Here is a 22,265-nt window from a genome sequence, read left to right as displayed (position 1 = left end):
ATTTATAGGAGCATAACGCCCATCGTGTGTTTTTCTTTGTACTGCACCATAGAAACGATGGCCTACTGGCAACTAGTGTCACACAACACCTGTGAGTGGAGTCAACTCTGCACCCAGCAGCTAATGAGTCCTCTAGCAGACATTGGCAGACAAACTGACTTCTGCCATTTGTGCAGAGTGAGACTCTTGCTGACAGATCTCACAGTAATTAAAACCCCAGATATGAAGCATGGCAAACTTCTGAACACAACTGGTTCCAAATGTAATGCAAAATGACTTTAATGGAGAAAATAAAGTCATGCACACACACATTGAGGCAAACACACACTTTCTCTTTCCACAAGCCCTTTCCTCGTGAGGCCAGGCATAATCAAGGGAAAACAATATCGTCTTCTGCTTTGGTCTGTGATGGAAAATCTTTAAATCCTTGGAGAAAAGTAATCACCCAGTGGCAACAGTCTATGAGCAGCTGCTTCCCTGTTTGCAGGAATTAAAGGAGCAAAACAGAGGCGGTAAATGGAAATGCTTTATCAAAGAAATAATAAATAAGTTGAAATATATGTGATAGGGGAACCAAATTACTTCCATGATATACTGTATCTTGCTCTAGTCTGAACTTTTACTGTGATTTTTTAGTGCAAGTAACAGTGATCTGTTGCTTAAATGGCACACCAGCATCCTGTCCAGGTGAGCTTTGGCACCTGTGACTGTACAGCTTTAAACACACAATTTCTCCATTATTCTGCACAACGCTGCAACAACTTGGGGAACTGTGTGCAAAGAAATGACACCTCAGGTGGATTTTTCATCCGCTGCAAATGCAGACTTCCTTGACATGCGATGCTCACATGCACTGATGGAGGAAAACCTGCTTCCACAGACACTGTCACTCCAAACAGCTCGGGACAATGATGATAAAAAGAAAAAAAAAATCCGAGCATCACTGATATGACGGCGCAGAAACCACGTGTTTACGTAATGGAAAGCCAATCTTTCAATTTAACCCCTCCTCCCCGTCTATTTCCAACAGAGGTCCGACGGAAAAAAAATCATGCAAATGTTTGGATCCAGGCGCACCGTACTTTTGGAGATGCCAGTGGCGTGGTGACACACACACAAAAAGGGAAGGGGCTTGAGGAAAATACCCCCACAAAAAAACAGAAAGGGAGCAATAACGCACAGTCCAGGAATCACGGACACACGCCAAGAAACCCAAGCCCGGCTTTAAGAGAGAGAAAACGTTGCAGCAGCAGCGTGGGAAATGAGAACTGAGGTTGGTGTGATCTGACCTCGCCAAAGCAGCTGGTTTTTTATTTTTTTTTCATACATGAGGATTTGGACTTGGATCCCCGGCAATGTGGTGTTTTGTTGGGGCTATCATTGCAGCAGTCTGCGCTTAGGATGCATCCTCCCTTGGCTTTTGATGCTGTGCAGATCCACCCTCTCCTCAGAGTGATGAACTAATAGGCAATGATTTTCTCCTCGGAAATCCACCGTGGCTTACTGTTTTCACGTTAGTTGTGTTTTTGTTTACTGGCGACCACGTCCTCCTCCCCGGTGCGACACACATGCAATCTACAGAGTATATTTTCTATTATCGACTAGTTGAGGAGGCATTCTTTCTATACGCCAGGAGAAGAAAACACACCGCTATTACGAAGTCTGACAGACACTGAATAATTTTCTTTTTTTGTGTTGTCACGTGAATGAGAGCGCATAGGACTTGGATTAGAGGCTACCTATTTTTTCTATGATACAATTGGTAGCCTTATTCTGGAGAACTGATCCAATTGTGTTATTATGCAACCGCAAGGATCTCATCTATATCTGGGTGTTTAAGCCACTGGATTGCTCTTCGCCCAAATCAATGTGGTTTCTTTGGAACATTTTCAGCAAAGGAACGCATATGCTGCAGTGTCTTTGTGGCAAGAGTCTTAAGAAAAACAAGAATCCAAGTGGTAAGCTCATCAACCGTTTATTGCCTGCACTCCTCTGTCTTTCTCTGTGAGCCGGCGTTCTGTGTGCGTGCGTAAAAATGTGATATTTTGTTTTTTTTTTGGGGGGGGGGTTGTTTGTTGTAAATGCTGATAGATCTGCAATCATATTTATGCAGCGAGTGGATCATGCAGAGGCGCTGGGAAGGAGGGAGGCAGGGAGGGAGGGAGAGGAGAGGAGAGGGGAGACAACTTATTCTGTGCAGCTACTATAACGGCGAGCCCAGGTTTTTTTTTCTTTCGGAGGGGAACGCGGCAGCGCGCACACAAAAAGCCCCCTGCATCAGCAACAGCACGGCACCATGATCTCCTAACTTTTTAAATAACGCTCTCCCCTTCTCTCTCTCTCTGTCTCCCCCTTCTCCCTCTCTCTCTCACACACACAAGCAGGGGTCTGGATGTTATTTCACTGGATCCAAATCAGTTTTCTCCCCTCTCCTGTCCCCCCTGTAACCAGATTATTCCATCCCCGGGTTGACTGCAGCAGCATTTCCCCCTTTCTCTTTCTCCCTCTCTGCATCACCACTTCTCTATTAAATGAGCTCTGTGTTTTTCAGTAAAAACCAGCCGAGAGACAGACTATTCTTTCATGTCTATCACTCTGCAGTTGCAGGCCAATATTTTTAATTTTTTGATCATGCGGGGGTAAAAAATCCGGATTGTGCACAGGCGCTTGAGTTGTTGCTGAAATAGGGAAAGGACTCCACTGCACTAAAATGCAAACCCTGCACTTGAGCAGTCGACATGTTTCGATTATGGACTTTTTTTTAAATGCACAAGATCTGGCTCCAGCATCACAGCAGCAGTTATTACATTGCAGAGGTCCAGTGTGCAGGGAATGTTTATTTCAACAGGCTGCTGTAACAGGCAGGTAGACAGCATGTAGTGCGGACTACTTGTTACCTCATGTAGCGGGTTTTTTGGAGACACTGCAGCTGCAGTATAGTAGATCATCATCATACTGTAGCGGGACTATTAAGCCTCACAGACACTGCGGGAGTAACAACAAAAACACTCTCTACTATCATCACCAAACACATCCTGCTTTACAACATTAACCCTCCTCTGCAATATGTTAACCCAAGGTTTGAATAGTAAACGTTACTGTGGTTGGAACCAGTTTGTGCCTTAACCATTTTTGCAAGTGACAAAGACTTTGGTAAAACCTCACAGGTTGTTTGGAGGCATTTAGTAAACATCGGGGGGGAATGCTGAGAAAGCTGCAACCTGCACAAATATACCAGGAAGTGTCAGATCTCCTTGCTTGTCTTGTGCAAAGAATGTCATGTTTGTTTATTTTTATACACAATACAACCAGCGATCATCAGTTTATGTTAATTAATATGTAACTTTATCTTTTGCAACCGGTTGCAGCTCAGAAAGATGTGTATTTTTTTGTTACAGATATCTTTAGAGAATCTGAAACTGCTGCCAAAACAGGGTTAAGGGTTAACCTCTGAGTTGTTTTTCAAAGCTTGCTCATAGGCTATTTAAAAAAAAAAACTGCTGATTACATGAAAAAAGCACAATCTGGAGCGAACAGCCACAGCGAGCCTCCGGGATGATAACTGACTGATTGCTGCTCAGTGGAAAAGCCACATCCAGACACTCCTTCTCCAACTTGAGCTCAACACAGCTAATCAATCAATCAGAGCCGAGACACGCTGTCAGTTGTCTGAAATTTGAAGTCTTTCAATGTAAGAGGATTCCATATTTTCCTCATTATTGCATTATAAGTTGGCCTTATAATGCAATAATGCTGCGGCCACAGTGTTGGTCAGGGTTTGTGCTGAAGCAGCAGATAGAGCCAGAGGTTTACTGGGAAATGAAGGAGGCCAGGATGCAGACTGTGTCAATGGGGTGCAGTGGAGCTTCTTACAGCTAAAAAGCTACTAACTCATTGAATCTATACCGTCAGACAAAACACACAACTGATTTGTTTCAGCTTCGGAGGTGCCTTAAAAAATAAAACCCTTAGAGGATTTTTTTTTTTTTTGTCATAGTAGAACAGTGAATCCTCTGTGTGGCCCTCTGTCAGCTAAGTGTTTCCAATATACTGCTCACAAGTTCTGAGCTGCACAGGCCTAGATATAGTGCTCCAGCTCTTGTTGGAGGCTGTATTTTTAGTAACACAACATAACTGAGAGAATACAATCAGAATGCACCAATATATGAACATCAGTTTCACAATTCAGGTCATGTTATTTGTATCTGTTTATGCACACAAACGGTTACTTTACTGTACTCCAGCAGTTCATGTGATGAGGTTAAATGTAGAGTCTAGATTCTAGTAGGTGGTACTGTACTTTATCGTAGCGTCAGTTAACATCCCCCTGCTATTTTCTATCTGTGTGTCTATGGCAGTATCTTGTGTAACCTATATCTGTATAAGCCTATAGTTAAGGTAGATGTGTCATCACAAGTATGAACTATTTCAGTGTTTCTGTTTTGTTTACTTTTGTTTGACATTGTGAAATTAATTTGCCACTCAATCTTCAGACAAATTTACTCTGTCTCTTGTTTCAAACCAAGTGCTAATGCATTAGTCTCGGCTGTTTTGATGCACAACTATGTACGGAGTATTTTTTGAAGTAGACAGCGTGGTTTAGCGCTAGATGGACAGTCCGTGACATTGACACTGCATGCTTTAACGCATCTCCTCTATTTGGAGTCACCCATGAAAACTGCTGTAGCGTCTTGAGGACGAGGCTCAGATGAAACCACCTAGAGCTGCTGTATTCTGATGCAAGATGTTGGGTCAAAGCTCCAGCACACAACAAAATGACTCACTTTCTTGGTGGATATGGCAATTTGCCATCATTGAAAGACTGCGTGTCCACTTTTAGCCCGTGTGCAGAACTGCCTTCAGATAAAGTCACCAAGCCTTTTATACTTAGTGACCTGTTAATGCTCTTCCAGCTGTGCCACTGTATTCTACCAAGATTATTGCTTCATGTGTGATGGCTTGACCTTAAGAGCCGGCGGTCTGGTACAACCGCTGAGCTGCTCCTTAATGTTCGCTCTCATGTCTTCGAGTAAATGTACTTCGTTAAGTCAATTAAGTAGTGAACCGGCTGAGATGGAGAAGTTTCACCCTGAAGCTGGCGCAGCAGTGTCCACACAGATGTCACTGTAAAACTCTGAGGGTGTCACTGAACGGGGGTGACAGTGGTTTTAATGAGGGCATTTTGTAGTAAACGGCAGAGGAGCAAGTTATGTCATGATCTGCCATATGTAATAAGGGCAGTTATTTGATTGGTATTCACTGACTTATCTTGGACTTAAATCCTGTGAAGACAGAGGATAATCCAGGTTGCTGGAGGAGCAGAGTTGGAGTGGATGTATAAAATTAGTACCTGGCTTCCTTGGAGTGGTGCAGCAGTGGCTCACTGACAGCAGAGTGACAGTGCGGGTCAAAGGCATCCATGTGATGATGGTTCATAGCAAGGAAAAGTCAACTCTGTGGTGTGCACATCCAACCAAAGCTTCAGCACTGGCCTTGTTCTTATTTGCTGTGACCCAAGATCTGGTGTGAGCAACCATACTGACCATTAGAAGACCTTGTACTGGTGCTTAGAACTGAGATCTGTGAAATTCTTTTGATTTGGGTGACATAAATCATCAAAAATGTCACATCTGGATGTGAAATCAAGTTGAAACTGTAAAAACTGAGACATAAATAAAGAAAAGGCACTTGTTTGAATGATTGGAGTAATTTTTTAAGGATACGTGTTTACCCCATCTGCATTCATGTGGCAGTAAATTGTAGCTGACAGGTTCATGACGAGGCCGTTAATACCTTTTAAAGAACAAGAGCATCAGCATATTGAACGACCCCTTGATAAGGTGCATGTGTCTGGATGCCTCGGCTGTCATATCAAGTTTATGAATATGTCCATGAAAACTAATAATAATTTTACTGTGTGCAGAGCTCTTTGATGAAAATGACACGTGCATTTTTACAGCCACATTCTGGAGCTGGCATCTCTTCTCTGTGCAATTCTCATCTCGTGCCTGTTTAAGATTTTTAAACAGGCAGCAGAATTCCGTTAAAAAAAATACTTGATTCATTTGTCTAACGTACCCACGCTGGTTTAATTTGTGGTAACAAAGAAATGGCAGTGCAATTAAAGGGGCTGGGTAAGATTCAAACGAGAACTCCTACAATTAGAATAACAGCAGGGCTGGCTAAAAATATCCTCCTCCAACCACCGTTGCATGTTGCTAGGTTTCATACAGAAACATTCAGTAAGTTTGTAAGTGGATAAGCTGCAGTAACTCCACACATACACACACACGAGGTTGTGCAGACCAAAAAGACAAAAATACAGGTGTTGCAGTTAACAGGTTTAGAAAACGCTCTCCCTTTTACAGTAGAGGGGTCACTCTAAAACAGCATACCTTTAAACTATGTGTCATATCCATGAACCTTTGGTGTCTGAAACTAGCTGAGAGCACGCACATCGTTATATTGGAACTGACTGCAGATTGGTGAAGATGGTTTTGCTTCTCAGTTTTGCTAGAAAAAGAGTTGAAGTTGGTGCATTAGTTGAGCCACAGGTCAACAAGAAAGCCTGTTTCACTCTCATCTTTTTTGCGGTGTGATAACGGCATCAGCGTGATCAGTTTCCAATGTGAATTAATTTGGGCTGCATTTGTCCTGCTCTTGAAATCTATGACCTGCCAGGGTGATAAGAATCAGGCTCCTGGCTGCCATTCTACCCCCCTCTGTGAAGTAATCAGGTTTAGCTACATACAAAGCAGACGAAAGGGAAAATGTATATGCACTGATTCTACACAGACAGAGGAAGAAAAGGGAGAGTGAGAGAGACGTTCAAATGTAGAAGGATTAATGTATGTTTGTATGTATAGAAAAAGAATCTGAATTTACCTGGAGCATCTCTCAGTGTGGGACATGTGGTCTGGGTTGTGGTGATTCTGCAGGTGGATGGTTTCACAGGGATTGCATGGAGCTGCTCCTTGTTCACATCACGTGAAGGAAAAGAACCATGAAAGAGATCAGCTCTCTCATACGTTCATGGATGCATAGCTTTTGTTTGTGTGATACTTTGATGTGTAACATTTATAATTAGTTAGAGTGGGATTGTTGGCATGGGTTTGTGTCTAGAAATGAAAACGCACTGATGCCTTTCATCATACATCTTTTGAAAAAAGACAGCACTGTGGCACATTAGACTGTATTGTCTTTATGCTGCACTGAGATATACATTGCGTTTTTTGGATTTAAAGCTGCTATAATCAATGTTTTTCTATCAACAATGGATTAAAATAACCTTATGCATGTGAAAGTGATACTTGTAGTGATAAAGCCATAGATAGTAATCATGTGGCTCCACAGTTCTCTCAGCTCTATGGTATATAATAGTATTGTGGCTTTATGTCATACAACTTTGTTATTTCAATTCATTCAGACATCAGTGCCATTAAGTAGTGTTAGGCAGCAATAAATGGCAAAAAAGCATCAAAACGCACTGAACACTACCTGCTCATTGCCAAAAAATAAACTAAGTCAATGAATAACTGGTAAACATAATAAAACATTTTGTAGTTAAAAAGCTAGGTTTTTCTTTGGAAAGTTAGTGGAGCTAACAGGAAAGTGAATTTGTAGAGTTAGTAGACACATGACTCAAGATTAAATGCTGATCTTGTTCTATATGTGTTAAATGAGTGCATGATCTAGCGTTTGGGGATAGGTTTGCCTTACTACTTTAAAAGTTTGCAACATGCCAGTGTTCACTTGTTCCAGTAGGCCTGGAACACATAGAACAGCTGGTGTTGGTATGGTAGTATGGTAGCATACCTGGTATGGTAGTTTGGCATGTGGAAGACAACCATTATGGTGGCAGGAAAAACGTACTGGGAAAACAAGAAGCCATGTATTTGCAGACCAGTCCTCCATTTCTCTTCCAGTATACTCACATTTATATGGGGCTGGGGGCACGCCTTCCCAGTTCAAACTGACCAATCAGGTCACAGCTCTAGAAGGGAGTTGACAAAGGTAGCATCAACCATAAAAAATATTTTTCCAACAGCTCATAGATGCACAATCTATCATCAATACTGAACATTCAAAACAACACATCTGTACTTCCTTCTGCATTCACCTTTAGAACTTTAAATTTCATCGCACATCTATTGTCCAGTCAGATTTGAGACCCCACCTCTCACCTGTCATCTACCTCACAAAAGGAGTTTCTTTTGGGGTGTGGCTCCTCCTTTAGGCTCCAGCACAAGATGGATTCCTCAAGGAACAAACTCCAACAGGTGAGGGCTTTTTCAACTTCATGTCTTTTCAGTAGAATGTTTGTTTCAACCAAACAAGTAGGCTTAACTTTAAGAGAATGTGCGATTCTGTCCGTAGCTACTGGCATTATAAAATCAAAGAAAATACAAAAATAACTGGTGTGTGATTTAGGCCCACCTTTCTACACAAACAACTTGCATGTGGTCATGGAAGGACCTTGTGCTTTCTGACATTAGTACACACAAACTAAACGAGTCAGCGTTTGAGTAGTATCATTTGAGATCTTGCTTTTGACCTGACCTGCATTGTCTTTAAAGCCAGTTTGACTAATAATCCATCATCTGTCAGCTGATGAGGTCAGAATCTCCTTGACATTAGATAAAAACACTGTGAAATTGCCAGTCTTTCTAAAGCACAGGGGATAGATGTGTGATTCCAGCTAATAGTGCGAGGCTACCCTTCTTTTGTAACTTGCACTTAGCAGGTTGAAGGCATTAGAGACAATATTGCTGTTTTGGAATAAACCATGTCAGCCTGCATGTCTGATTTAAAAGGCTGTATCAGTCTTTGGTAGATGGTTTAATGCACTTTCTTATTTCCTAATAAGCATTTCACGTTAAACAGATGACATTTCTGTTTTGTACAATGTCACTATCAACTGTTTGTAAGTAGGTGTTGTGAAGCACATGGAATTGTTAAAGGCCAAACAAACATTATCAGGAAGAGCCACAGCTAGAATGTGAGCGAGGAGCGATGATTAGTTGATTGCTTTGTGATCTGAGTCATAGATACAGTTTGCTACCTGCGGTGTGAAAGGTTGCTGTGACTGAAGGAGATTTACAGTGTGATTACTGTGAGCTATGCTGATTTAGCAAACCAAGGCATCTTCCTGCAGGAGTGTTGAATATGTTCTTTTTTTTATTAGGCTGTCTACATGCAATACACAAAGCATAATCAGAGCAGTCGCTGAGGAACCCCTGGTACACAATTTCATACTTCTTTATTCTCAGTTTCTGATGGCGGCTTTGTTTCTGTGACTGTTTTGAGTTATGTTCGCCACAGAGTGGTGAAATTGGCCATTTGTGGATGGGTGCTGACATGGTCTTGTCAGATCTGAAAGAAGAACTTTAGAGAGCGTAATAAATTGTTTCTCAGTTGTCAGTTTTATGAACTTGCCTGTCCGCAATCACTCTGAGTCATTTAAGGTCTGTGAATTTGCTAGTCAGGCCATGAGTGATCTGTTGACCATAGAGCTTAAATGTAACCATGAGACCAATTGATCAATTGATGTCAAGACACTATTTAAATTGAATTACAGTAAAACAACTTTAAACTGAGTTAGGACAGTACTGCACGAGTGGGGTAAAAACAGAATTGTTACTTTGGACATGGGTAAGACAAGTAAATGCAGTACAGGAAGTCCAGTTTGAGATCAGTGAAAGTTTATCAGATGACAAGACACCACACAGTCGTTTGCAATAGGGCTGGACGATAAATCTACTTTTTAAAGTGTATAGATGTAACTTCAGATCAGTCTGGGCAATAAAATGAGAGTAATATACACTGATGACAGTCATTTCATCAATAGGAATAATTAAGTTGTTCAATAGAATGTTCAGCTTAAATGTAACCAAGCAAAAATGCAAAATTTGCTTGCAGGAATAAAAACCCTCAGATGTCCTCCCTCCCTGGCTCAAACAGCCAGTCATATCCCTTGGTAATGGAGCCCCTTCACTGTCTGTTGCTCTCCCTGTAGCTTCAGTGCAGGTCTCCTGAGGCGCAGTGGTCCACAGCGGCCACAAATCTCCTCTGGTGGAGGCTGTGGCCGGTGGGGACCAGTAGTTGCCCTTGTGAGACTGGTTTCACGGTCTAAAAGCACCCATGACCCTGTGTCCCCAACCCCCTCCACCAAAGCCAGGGCTGGCTGACTTGACGTTGGGTGTGTGTGGAAGCTGGTGTGGGGTCCATGTGTGGTGGTACCTGGTCCAGGCTTGTCACTAGGAACTTTTACACCAGCACAATGTGGTGGTTTTGCCCCAGCTGCACCTCCAGGTTTTGATTGCATTCTTTATTTAATGTGTATCAACATGAAATGATTAGCTTTTTCTTATTTGTGTGTGTACATGTATTTTGTTTAAGTGTTTTCTCTTGCATTAAGATTAAGTATCTGCTTTGGGCAGCTTGATGAATAGGCTAAAGTGGTTACATTAAAATACAACTTTCTTTTCTCCTGTTTTTATTGAATATAGGTCAGAAACAATGATCACCAATCAGCAGTATTCTCTGAAATGAGACATTGTATTGAGATACATTTTCCAGCTGTATCTCGCCAGGCTCTGTTTTCAACAGATAAAGTTTCTAATGATATACTGTGATGTGGTCTTACATAACAATGCCATGCCAGCTCTCTTTGTTCAGAGTGAAGCTCACCCAACTCGCCCTCCTTAGTTTGCACCTAAACTTGGTGGAAAGTTACACATATGTGGTGGTAAAACAATAGATAGTATCTCAAGGACTGAAGTTATATGTTAACATAACATTACAATTACAAGTTTACTGGTTTATAGGAACAACACACTAAGAAAGTATAGTAGGATAAACATACCTGGGGACAATGAATGGTAAAATTAGTCTAGCTAGTTTGTATTTGGATATTGTTATGCATCTTACAGTAGAGGTGTTAGAAGCAGATAAAATTTATATTTTACTGAGTATATAAACTATTTTCCCTCAGTCTTTCAGCATTCATTTGGTGTCTTTCCACCCAAAAGGAATGAAATGTCTTAGTCAAGAGGTCACTGCTTTTATATATGTCCTATGTGACATCTGGCATGTGGCTTTGCTTAGCCCACGTCTGAAAAGTAGAAATATGTTTTGCCATTTAGCCCAAAAATAGATACAATTGCAGTACTAGCAATCACACCAGACATCAATGTATCTTTCGTGGCTGCGATTGTGATGTGATCAGTAAAAATGCAGCATTCAGGTTACAAAGTTAATCTACCGGGACCATGTGCTTACACTTATTTGATTTCTGCACCACAGAAATGTGATATCATGTGGGCTGCATCAAAGGCTGAGCCATGTTTAATTTTATCAGCTCTAGCTAGTTAATTAAGCACCTGATTTGTTAAAATAATTCTACAGTTAACCTGTTAAAACCACAGTACGGTAAAATGTGCACTTCATGGGAGACATACAGTAGATTGTATCATCCTAAATGACATCCTGCAAAAATCCTCTGCAGATGATAATCCATGCACATACAGGGGTACATGAATATAAAGAAATCTGGTGCTGTGACATAAACACATTTAGCCAAGTTAAACATGTGGATAGGACAAATGCAAAGTTGTTGGGGTTTTTTTTGCAAAGTAACTCACCTGTAAACTGCTGCAGTCAGTGATGTACCTGTGGTTTTAAAGGTAGGCGGTAAACTAGTTCTAGTTAGCTGAACTTCAATCCACTTGTTACACTATAGCTGTTGTATTTATTATTTTTGACAGGATGAATAAAAACCCAGTGTTGACACAGATGCCTGCCATGTCTAAATGTGCTACTAAATGTTGATGAAAAAAAAAATCACTTCTTGTGGGGGTGTAAAAATGGACTTTTTTTTTTTTTTTTAATTAAAATATGTACTATTTTACACACAAGACCTTCCCATGTGTGGTTGTTTTAAATTTTATGACACTGGTCAAGTTTAAACCTCATATTGTTCAAATATTACCATGTGGGTCAATATATAGTTGAGTGATATTTGAAGTCCAAGGGATATATCTTGTATTTATTTTTATCAAAAGTTAAAAAAAAAAAAAAAAAAAAAAAATGTCTTTACAAATTCCACAATTATTTATTATGGAAACAATCACTTATTAATAAAAAATGACTGGATATCACTAAAGTGTCAACTAAATAACTGTCCCAAATTTAAAAACAACCACCTTCTAATTATCTAAACAATAATATAATGAGCTGATTCAGAAATAGTTTGGATTGTGTTCTTTTTATTAAGTTGAGATAATCGTGACAGATATTTCTTTTTTGGCAATATATCAACTTTTATATGGAAATCTGTGTCCGAGAGATCACTTTCAACTAAGTTCCCCATTACAAAAACACCTCTTGTGTGTTAATTCCAGATCACATGACCTGCTCCACATGATGTCATTTCCTCCTGAAGAAAAGACTGGCCAGACTCCAAGGCTTTCTGACTTATTTAATATAAAGTCAACAGGTTTACTACAGTATCTTTATAAATAACTTTCAATTTCAATTTTACTCAGTTATATTATAATATTTAGAAGAATCTTTCTGTAAAAATGCCATATGGTGTTTGGTTATAGGTGGCCATGTTGATTTTAGGCCTGAAAACAGCAAAAATGTCAACTATGATAAGAAAAGTCCTGCAATTCTATATTGACCCATGTAACTGATTGATTTCTAGAACATCTCAATTTTCCTCATCTCTGCTCTTTATAACTGGCTTTTTCAAAGTGATTGCACGCTTCTGAAAACTTTTTCCCGGGAACACTGGGAAATTGAGGCTCATCCCAAAATAGTCCTACCAGTGGGATAAAGTATGGCTCATGTTTTTCCCCATTTGGTTTTGTGGCCTGTGTCTTATGGAGGCTTCATAAATCATGTTGTAATTTGGCTCATCCTCTGCCCTTAATAGCGGGAGCTCTGTGACATATCCCACATTTCTGTGAGCGTAGGTGTGATGCTGTGTGAGCAGCAGCGCTGTAAAGTGGGATTTATGGTCTGTCCAAACTGCATGTCGCATAGTGTCGGAATCCCCCCCTTCCTTCCCTCCTCCATCCACACCTCTGACATCGGAGGGGGGGTATCTGTGTTGACCATTTGCTGTAACTTTCTGAAACCACCTATCTGACATTCACACCTGCTTACAAGCTGGGATCGGCCAGCTGTGCAGGGGGATTTTACTTCCCATACTGTCTCCTTTTTTCATTTGTTTCTCACATATTTCATGTTTGCAACCCAGTAGAACACTATCAATGTCTCCTTAGAGGAAAAATGGGAAAATGTGTATTGTTAGCCCTGTTTTTAAATGATCTGCTGGCTTTTTATTCAGTTTTTCAGCATTCTTCAGACTAGTTCTGGAAGTCTGTACCCTGGCCTGAGATAAACTGTCAGCTGGGTCTCTCTCTCTAACACATGACACTTAACACTCACTGCTTCCAGCGTCCCGGAGGATTGGACATGTGATCGCTGTGTGATTTTTCTTGGGGGTTTTCTGAGCTTCTCTGCTGGGCGGCTGCACTACACCGTGATTTACAATTAAGTGACAATGTGATGAGAAAGAGAGATGAAGAGTGAGAGAGCATAATGCAGTTGGACAATGAGATTATTGATTTATGGGACGGGGAGTTTGAACAGTTGTAGAGCCGAGCTGACACAGATGCACACGTCTTTTTGAAGTTCATCATCATTACCACAAATGCATGGCAAAGTATCAGAGATGCTCTGTGTGCGATTGATGTTTGCACTGTGAAAGTGGATGAGAACAGCTTTATTGGGTGTGTGAAGGGCTGTTGTCTCTGGAGAGCTTTCGTCTTCCTGTTTAGGCTTTGAAATGATTCCTCTGACAGTTCAGCTAATTGTAGTCAACACTGTCAAGTTCAGGTGACACGTTTAAAATCTTACTGATTATCGCTGAACTCAGTATTGTACTTTGTTACCTACTGTGTGGATCTCTTTGTTGAATGCTTTAATACGATACACATCACAAATAATAAATCTAACATCTAACCTTCTAGCCATCTAACCAGATATTTTAATTTTTTTGTAAAATAAATAAGCTAAGAAATTTGACTTCTGTGTTTTCTGTTTTTATGATTTGCCACATGACTGTGTCATACAGCGCAGAGAACATGTCATGGTTGTGCTGCTTCCATGGAGGTGCAGGACTTTATACTGCAGTGAAAAATGAACCCACAGTGAGTACAAATGTGACGAGAGCAACAAATATCAAGACACTGTTCAGGCTTTAGGGGGTTACACATCATGGCTCAACAGAAGAAGTGAGTGTTTGGGTGAGTTAAAGGGTCCCGGGTGATTCTGTCATGGCCGTGTTCACAGGAAGATGGAGAGGATATAGCAGCTAGAAGTCAAGTTTTATGGGTGCTGTAGGGTTTTTTGTGCACTCGCACAGCAATTGTTGTTTTATTTTGTTAAAATCACAGAGGCTTTTTTGGAGCAAGCCAGAATATGTAATGTTAAACCCCCAGGAACACGCTGCACAGTGTGGTCCTCAGAAAATGGAGTTTGAACTGGTCTTAAATTGGTATCAGTTCCTGACTCCCACACAGCTGCTGCTGCTTTTAGTCTTTGAACATCATACATATTTGTTATTTGTACTTGAGACTGTAGTCTTTATTTATATCAAAACTGTATCAAAAAACATCCAGGGCTTTTTTATTTATTATTTTTTGGTTCTTCTGCCTTTAATACAATTGGTGTCAGTCCATTTGTTCTCCCTGTTGTCCTTGCAGACGCTCGCAGTAGTCCTTCCTCTCCATTCTCCCTGGTATCAACCTAACACTTAATAATCCTCTCGCCCACCGACATTTGCTCTTTAGATTGAAAGCTGACATGATTATAGTGGAGATGTTTTTAAAGGGGTCATTTAGAGTGCTGAAAGGAATCCTGGGGAGCTATAATTTCAGCCATATAAGTCAACGCAACACATTCTGAGAAGCTATGATTGCATAAATGAGAAGCCCTAAGTGGCCACCAAAGGCAGGAGGCTCTGCTACACTGACCAGACTCATTCATTATAAATACCCACATCTTCTATGATGAAGCAGGTTGATTTAGATTATCCCAACAATCTTCTTCTCTTCTAAAAACTTACAAAAAATCTGTTTAGTTTACCAAAAGATTTTTTTTTTTTTTTACTATAAATGTTGCCTTAGTCTTCATAATATTGTCATGTTTAGTGGAAAGCTGATATAAAATGTGAAAAGGAATCACTCGAGAAATACAATGCTTTTCTGAAAGTGTGACTAATATTTCCTACTGAATAATGAATAAAATGTTGAATGATGCTAGAATTTACTTAATTTTCATTATTCTGCTAGAGATCTTAAAGACTGTAACATTAAGAAAACTATTTGTAAACAGTTGTAGGTGGAACTATTTCTCCTAAAAATAAATATTCTCGATTTTCTGCGATGACTGTACAAAGTTAATGTACATATTCAGAAAATATATGTACTCTAGGTTAGAACATTTATACATTTGTGAAGTTAGTGGTTATTTTTACATTAATTTTGCATTTTTGAATTGGAAACAAACTTGTGTATGATGACAGATACACCAGATCTCAATGCCATCCAAAGGGGGAGAAAAATAAATAAAATGGATGCCTTTGCAAGTGTTACACATTTGAAACAGATTATTTTCAAAATATTTGTATATATATATTTAATATTTGATGCAGATACTGTCCTCTACAAAATAGTTCTAGAAAGATTAATTCTTTCTGAATAGTTATTCAGGTCATTGGGTGGAAATTGTTCAGATATTTTTATATTGTAATGTTACTTCACAGGACAACAAAATAGTGCCATGTATTTTTTTTCCAGTACTGTGAGGCCCTATTAAAATTTGTAAACAGTTTTAGCTGGAACGACTTCTTCTAAAATACACATCTTGTTGTTTTTCTGCCCTGACTGTGCACAATTAATGTGTGTATAGAAACACTATGTATGTAGGTCAGACTATTTATGCATATTTGTGAAATTAGTGGTTATTTTTACTTGCATTTCAGTGCCTTTGGCTTGCACTATTTGTCTTTGTTTAAAGAGTATTTCCTTAAATTTGAATCCACATGCAGGAACAAGAAAAAGTCACCCCGGGGTTTATATTTCTCTCAGTGTGATGGAACAGAAAGGTTGATTTTTTTTTCCCCTAAATGACAAACAAAGTGGCAAGTCGTGACACTGATGCTACAAGAATCCTGATGCTAGAAGAAATCAAGCATGAAGCGTTCCTTCAAGCTTGATTGGGCTTGATTAAAATCCAAAATAACACAGATGAGGTGAAATAAATCCAAGAAACGATAAACTAGTATTGTAGAAAATGAAGCTGACAAACCAGTGAGGTGGATTATAGGACGATGGTACAACAACATTCCTGGAAATCCTATCTGTTGATATTTTACTTTTCTTAAACTATGAAGGGTTAAAGGCCTGTGCTGAGTGACTAAATGTATAATTAGTAATATTGTTTCCAGGCCGTCATCGCCGAGCGGGAAATGATAGAGTCGCATTAGCATGTTGCTGATGCTATATGGCGAGAAGGTTGGGTCACGTTCCCCGTGGCTCTGATGACAGGAACGTAGCGTCTTTAACCTTTATCAAACACACCAGACTGAACATACTGTTGTGTGTGTGTGTGTTTGTGTTTTTGAACCACAGTATGTGTTACTACAAATCATACAGCCAGAGGCACGCTGCTAAAACGACGGCTCGCTGCTGCACTGTTCTCCAGCGACGAGGGGCTGAAAACACGGAGCAGCCTGGCCTGCTTCTGTCCTGTGCTGAAAGTACATTTTAATGATTTGATTATGATTGATTGCTGATATGATTTCATGACTCACTGCTGGCCTGTAGCTCATTTATTACTGTTGTCCATCATGTGACTCTGCTCTCTACTGATGGAACAAGCTGAGCAGGAGGCGCTCGCTCTGTTTTTTCTCACTCTTTCTCTTTCTGTCTCTTTTTTATTGGCATGACCATAAGAACAACAGTATGGCACGATATTGCAACAGCACTCCATACAAAGTTAATAAAAAAAAATATAATAATGCATCATGTAAGATGTAAAAAAACAACAGATGGTTTCCAGTTTCCTACACAGTGAACAATAATCAACCAGAAAAAAATGCCACGAATGAGATAATGTAATAAGTAAATGTGAAAGACTTAAAAGTAGATATATCAAAAGGCAAAGCAGGTTGTGACGGAGCTCCGTGTAGTTTCATGTGTTCTGCTGGTTTTCCCTCAGGCGCTGACCTGCTCTGACACACTATATTGCTGCTTCCATGGCTGTGTCAGTTTTCTCTCACCAAGTAAATATAGAGTTTTTGTTTTTTGCTTGGGAATGTGTTGAGTTGTTGATATTTCCTTTTATTTTTGCAGAAAACGTAGTTCCTTTTTTTTTTTTTTTTTTTTGCAGTGTCTGTGACTATTTTGGCTTTCTTTGGTTGTTCCTCAGTCTTTCAGCTGCTGTTTCTAGCCACTAGCCACATCACAGAAAATGTTTTTGGTGTTGTCGGTGCTTGATACGGAAGAAAACTTGCACGATTCTCGCTTTCAGTTAGTAATTTGCAAGAAAAACCTGTCTAATATAACATAATTTATTCTGATTTAAGGGTTCTTGGATGCACTTTTTGCACCCAGTTTGTTGGTCTGCAGGCTGACCATGTAAATCAGCACAAAGCTCTGCATAATGAAGCCAGATCTGAACATCATCCAAGGCAAAAACCTATATTGGATGTCTTTGCCAGTGTTGCACCATGTGAGAAAGGTTCCAAATGGCATTTTTTCCAGCTATTTTTAAATAATTTTTTAGCTTTTATACAGACACAGTCCTATAATATCACCACAATCATGCTAGAACAACTAATTCATTCCACAATAAGTTATTTAAAGTATCTGGTGATAAGTTTTTGTATTTTTTCATAGCACAATATATGTTTCACAAAAATAAAATATTACAATGTCACTTTTTTCCAATGTGGTGCAACCCCACTCTACATTGTCTGTTAGTCTTCAATGCTAAATTGCTCTGAAGTTCACAGGTTTTCATGCACTTGATGGTGTTTTTATTTTATTAGGGTTATTTGGTTGGTCAAGGCTCTAAGCAGTCTCTGAGTCTGCATTCTATTGCCTGTGTGTTTAGATCCCGTGGTAGCATATTCATACTTGTATTTTTTTTTTTTTTAAACTGTTGTTGCTCTCTTGTTGATGTGATTGAGACCCTTCCATTTCAGCAACAGGAGTGCAGAAAACTGCAGGGTTTCCCCAACAAAACCTTGGCTCAACCTTTGATATTCAACAGTGCAAGGTCGTCTGACAGTGCTGCAACGGTCAAATACATCCAAACACACCATCCTGGTGGTCTAGTTCGCTACTGGATATTTCTATTTGTCTTTGAGCAAAGCAGCAGAAATCCTACCACATATTATAAAAACTGGAGTTCTTGGATCATGTTTTCTTGCCATAATGGAAGCTAAAAGCAGCCCTTTGTGTTTTTTTAAAGCATTGCTGTCGGTCTCAGTGTCCATTTGGAGGAGCTGAGCTTAATGACCAGCTGGTTAAAGGGACTTTCTCCATTTTCTTGTTAACATAAAGTGTTTTCTCCTCAGGTGTTTGGCCTCATTGGCTTTAACAGGTTCATAGTGCGTTACTCTATTCTGAAGCCTGATTAAAAGTGGAAATTTGTCTAATTCAGTGCATTGTTTGTTTTGTTTATTCATTTTTGTACACAGATGCTGTCCTTTTTTCAGTGTTCAGTTGGGATTCATGCATATTTTCCTGAATGTGAGAGTCATGTTTTTGATTGATGGGTTATTTGTTGAATATTTTAGAAAAAACACAGAAATAAGGTAACATTTTGTTTCAATCTTCTTGTGTTTCCCCGTTTCACACACACACACACACACACATCCGTTGTGTGTCTCCATGTGTCTATCAGTGCTGTCCCTGAGCACAGGGGTCTGTTCTGTGCAGTGCTGGAGGTTGTGTGGTGGCTATGGTATGCTGTGTAGATTTTTGCTGCAGTGCAGCAGGCAGTATTGTGCTGCTGCTGTCTCTGTCTTTCCCCTGCTCACTCTCTCTCTCTGTCTCTCTCTCTCCCTCCCTCTCTCTCCCTGTATGCATTCATTTTTGTGTACATTGTTTGGGAGCAATGGAACACTTCCAAACAGTTTTGCTGTGAAAGAAAGAAACAAAGAAAGAAAGAAAGAGGCATTAGCCCCAAAGCTTCTGTGTCATTCATCACAACCGGCAAACCCTGCACTTTGTAGTCTTCCTGGGCACTTACATGGCTTTGTCAACATTTTTATGATGACCTTTTGGAAGTTCTTATTTTCAGTCTTGTTTTCACCTCTTGCATATCCCTGTCTTGAAGTTCAGTTCTCACAGTTTTAGGCTGCCCCCCCCCCATGTGGCTGTTGTCCTTTATTCAGACACAGAGCCAGAGAGGCAGAGATGATGGCAGTGACTAAGTAACCTGTTTGTGGCGGCGAGTGCTCAGCTCTTTGCACAGAAAGGCCAGTTGTTTTCAGTTCTACACACTAGGCTAGAGATGGTGAGGCGCTCAGATACAGTATGTCAGATAGCAGACAGACACAGCACTGGGGGGGGGGGGACAGAGAAGAAGCTGAAACACTTCACCTCAAGCAAAATGTAGCTAAACTTACCAGCCACACAATATATTTTAGGGCCTTTTTTTCCACTTGGTGACTCAACACAAGGTCTGTCACATGCCGTCCAGACAGCTTAGAAGTTGTCCCCAACACCATTGAGCCATGACACGACAGCACTTGACATTTCTGGTTGGTTACCTACAGCCAGCTGAGAAAGTGTCAGCGTTATCTGTTGGATATGGTTATCTGCATGTTGGAAGGTTCTGGTGGGAAGATGTTGGTGGGGTCTTTACAAGCGGGTGACAGGCGAGGCGTGTGTGTGTGTTTGTGTGTGTGTATAGGTGTGAGAAGGTGGCCGGGCTTGTGTGATCGGGTTAAAAGGTTGTGTCAGAAGCTCTGCGGGACATCGGGAGGAAGAGTGTGAAAACCAGAGCAGCAATTTAAAAGGCATATATTATTCCAGACACTATGAAAGCTATTCTTGAAAGGCATCGAGAAAGGGCTCGCTATGCCGCCATGGAGACAACATCGCTTGCTAAGATAGTGGAGCAGCGTGTACGGAGGGCGCTAAACGCTGAAGTAGAGCATGGTGAGTCCCAGCTGGGAGTTTGGTCAACTGCTGGTTCACAACTTTGACACAACTACACAATTGTTGCTCTTTTTGCTGTTTAAAAATGCCATAAAAGTCCACCTGTATGTATGTCAGATCACACTGATTCAGCATGAATAGTCTGCAACATATAAAAGAAGCACATATGAACTCTGTATGAGCAGAGGAGCAGGTCTTATCAATGCAGTCTCCTTCCACACCAATAAAACTAATCACTGCATTGCAGATGATCAAACCTGAAGGTCACACGTTGGTGTGTGCGTGAGAGTATGTTTGCATGTGTGTGGTTCACTCTCCCAATTATTTTTAATGCAGCAGCATGCCAAAGAGGAGGAGGTAGTTTCATTATGTATGCACTGCTTCTGGAGATTATTTCGTATTATTTGTCCTGCATAAAATATGAAGTTTTTGAGGCCAAGTAAGGAAACCAAGTAGATAGATGCATTTCTGTGGATCTTCTTCTCTTCTCTTCTCTTCTCTTCTCTTCTCTTCTCTTCTCTTCTCTTCTCTTCTCTTCTCTTCTCTTCTCTTCTCTTCTCTTCTCTTCTCTTCTCTTCTCTTCTCTTCTCTTCTCTTCCATGCTAACACACAATCTGACATAGCAACAAGCGTGACAAACATGCCACGAAGTGAAAACCTTACCTTGCCTGCAGTAATGCTGCAGCACCTCACCTACGGAACTGCTCTTTAATGACGGCTAATAAAGCAGTCCCTCTGACAGATCTGCTTTCAACAGCAACTTAGTCACGATCCACGAGCTCCAAGGCCAAACATCACGGCCGTCCATTGTGACGCTCGCAAAAGAATCATCTCTCTGCAGACATTTCTTTGTGTTTACTTTGAGAGGAGTCGTGCAATGGCTCAGAAACAAACATTGAAGCACATTACATCATTGTATGAACAAGAAAACCTGCATTTAAAAGAAAAAAAAAGAAAATCCCCAGATGTGGTGTGAAGATGGATTAAAGGCTTTGCTGTTTGCAGACGAGTACAAAGTGTGAACTTTGGCATCCAAATTGGCAAACATTTTTCACAGTAGCACCGTTACTCCTCTTATGAGCACTTGCTTTTGTCCAAAAATGACAATATTTACTCTTTTAAAAAGGTGTGACAGATGCTACAACATCATCCAGATTTGATCTTAAGGTAGGAGAACATGTAGGAGTAAGATTGTGACTTGTCTTGCAGCCTTGAAAATGGGTGAAAGAAACAAAGAAACAGGAGAAACTTGAACCGATAGACAAGATGTTTTAGCAGCTGTAGGTTTGATCAGCTGTAGAAACCTGATTTTCTCTTTTCATAGCAGTGAGGGTTGTGGAAATAATAGCTGAAGATATGCTAATAGAGGCTGATTGTGTATTCTGCTGGATTTACTAAGGTCATGCAATTTGTGATGGTCACTTTTGCATAGAAATTTCTCCGCTTTTCAAGACCAGGGATAAAAATAGTTGAGGTTTATTTTTCACAAACAAAACCACAGTAAGCACCCTTTGAAAATATCTGAAGTGCACTTTATGGTTTACTATAACCAAACAGATAAATTACCTATTCTTAGTATAGGAAGTATAACATGTAGAAGCATAGGATTTAAAATAATGTAATTTTTCTGTAATAAATGGCGGAGAGGGTTTAAATTCTGCACCATTTACAATGTAAATATTGTTCAAAGTGCTTTTTTGGGGGCTGTATAGGATGTTTTTTCTGCTGTTATCATTAAGTGTTAATGACTGAACTTCCCTGTGTGAGGAGGTTTTTTGCAGAGTGAACGTAGGAGTGTGTTCTAACACAGTATGTACCGACAGAGAGAAAAACACAGGTCCAGCCAAGGTGTTTCACAGTAACTCAGGCAAAGCAAAAGTGAAATTCCTATTTGCTGAGTAGTTATGCTCGCTGAGAAACTCTCAGACCTTAGCTTACAGAAACATGTTGCTCATTTTCTTTTTCATTCCTTCCACCCCTCTGGCTCCATCAAAGGATCTGATTACAGCGCTACTGTCA

The 22,265-nt window shown here is 40.2% G+C and overlaps 1 protein-coding gene across 2 annotated transcripts in view; it reads left to right on the top strand.

Annotated features, from left to right (window-relative positions):
• Positions 1–1,032: 1,032 nt before the first annotated feature.
• The window catches only part of fgf14 (fibroblast growth factor 14), a 111,071-nt gene continuing 89,838 nt past the window's right edge, over positions 1,033–22,265 (top strand). The window contains exon 1 of one of the 2 annotated variants that reach the window (XM_023293306.3): positions 1,033–1,958. In XM_023293306.3, the coding sequence (XP_023149074.1) occupies positions 1,751–1,958 (208 nt within the window). In that variant the 5' untranslated portion in view covers positions 1,033–1,750. Of the gene's footprint in view, positions 1,959–20,094; positions 20,247–22,265 lie in introns of those variants that run through there. The other variant, XM_023293308.3, reaches the window with a different exon arrangement.

The sequence above is a fragment of the Amphiprion ocellaris genome, chromosome 11, assembly GCF_022539595.1.
Source record: "Amphiprion ocellaris isolate individual 3 ecotype Okinawa chromosome 11, ASM2253959v1, whole genome shotgun sequence".
In the NCBI taxonomy this organism is placed as follows: Eukaryota; Metazoa; Chordata; class Actinopteri; family Pomacentridae; genus Amphiprion; species Amphiprion ocellaris.
Note: the sequence above shows the minus strand (reverse complement) of the source record. Positions and strands in the feature narration are given on the sequence as shown.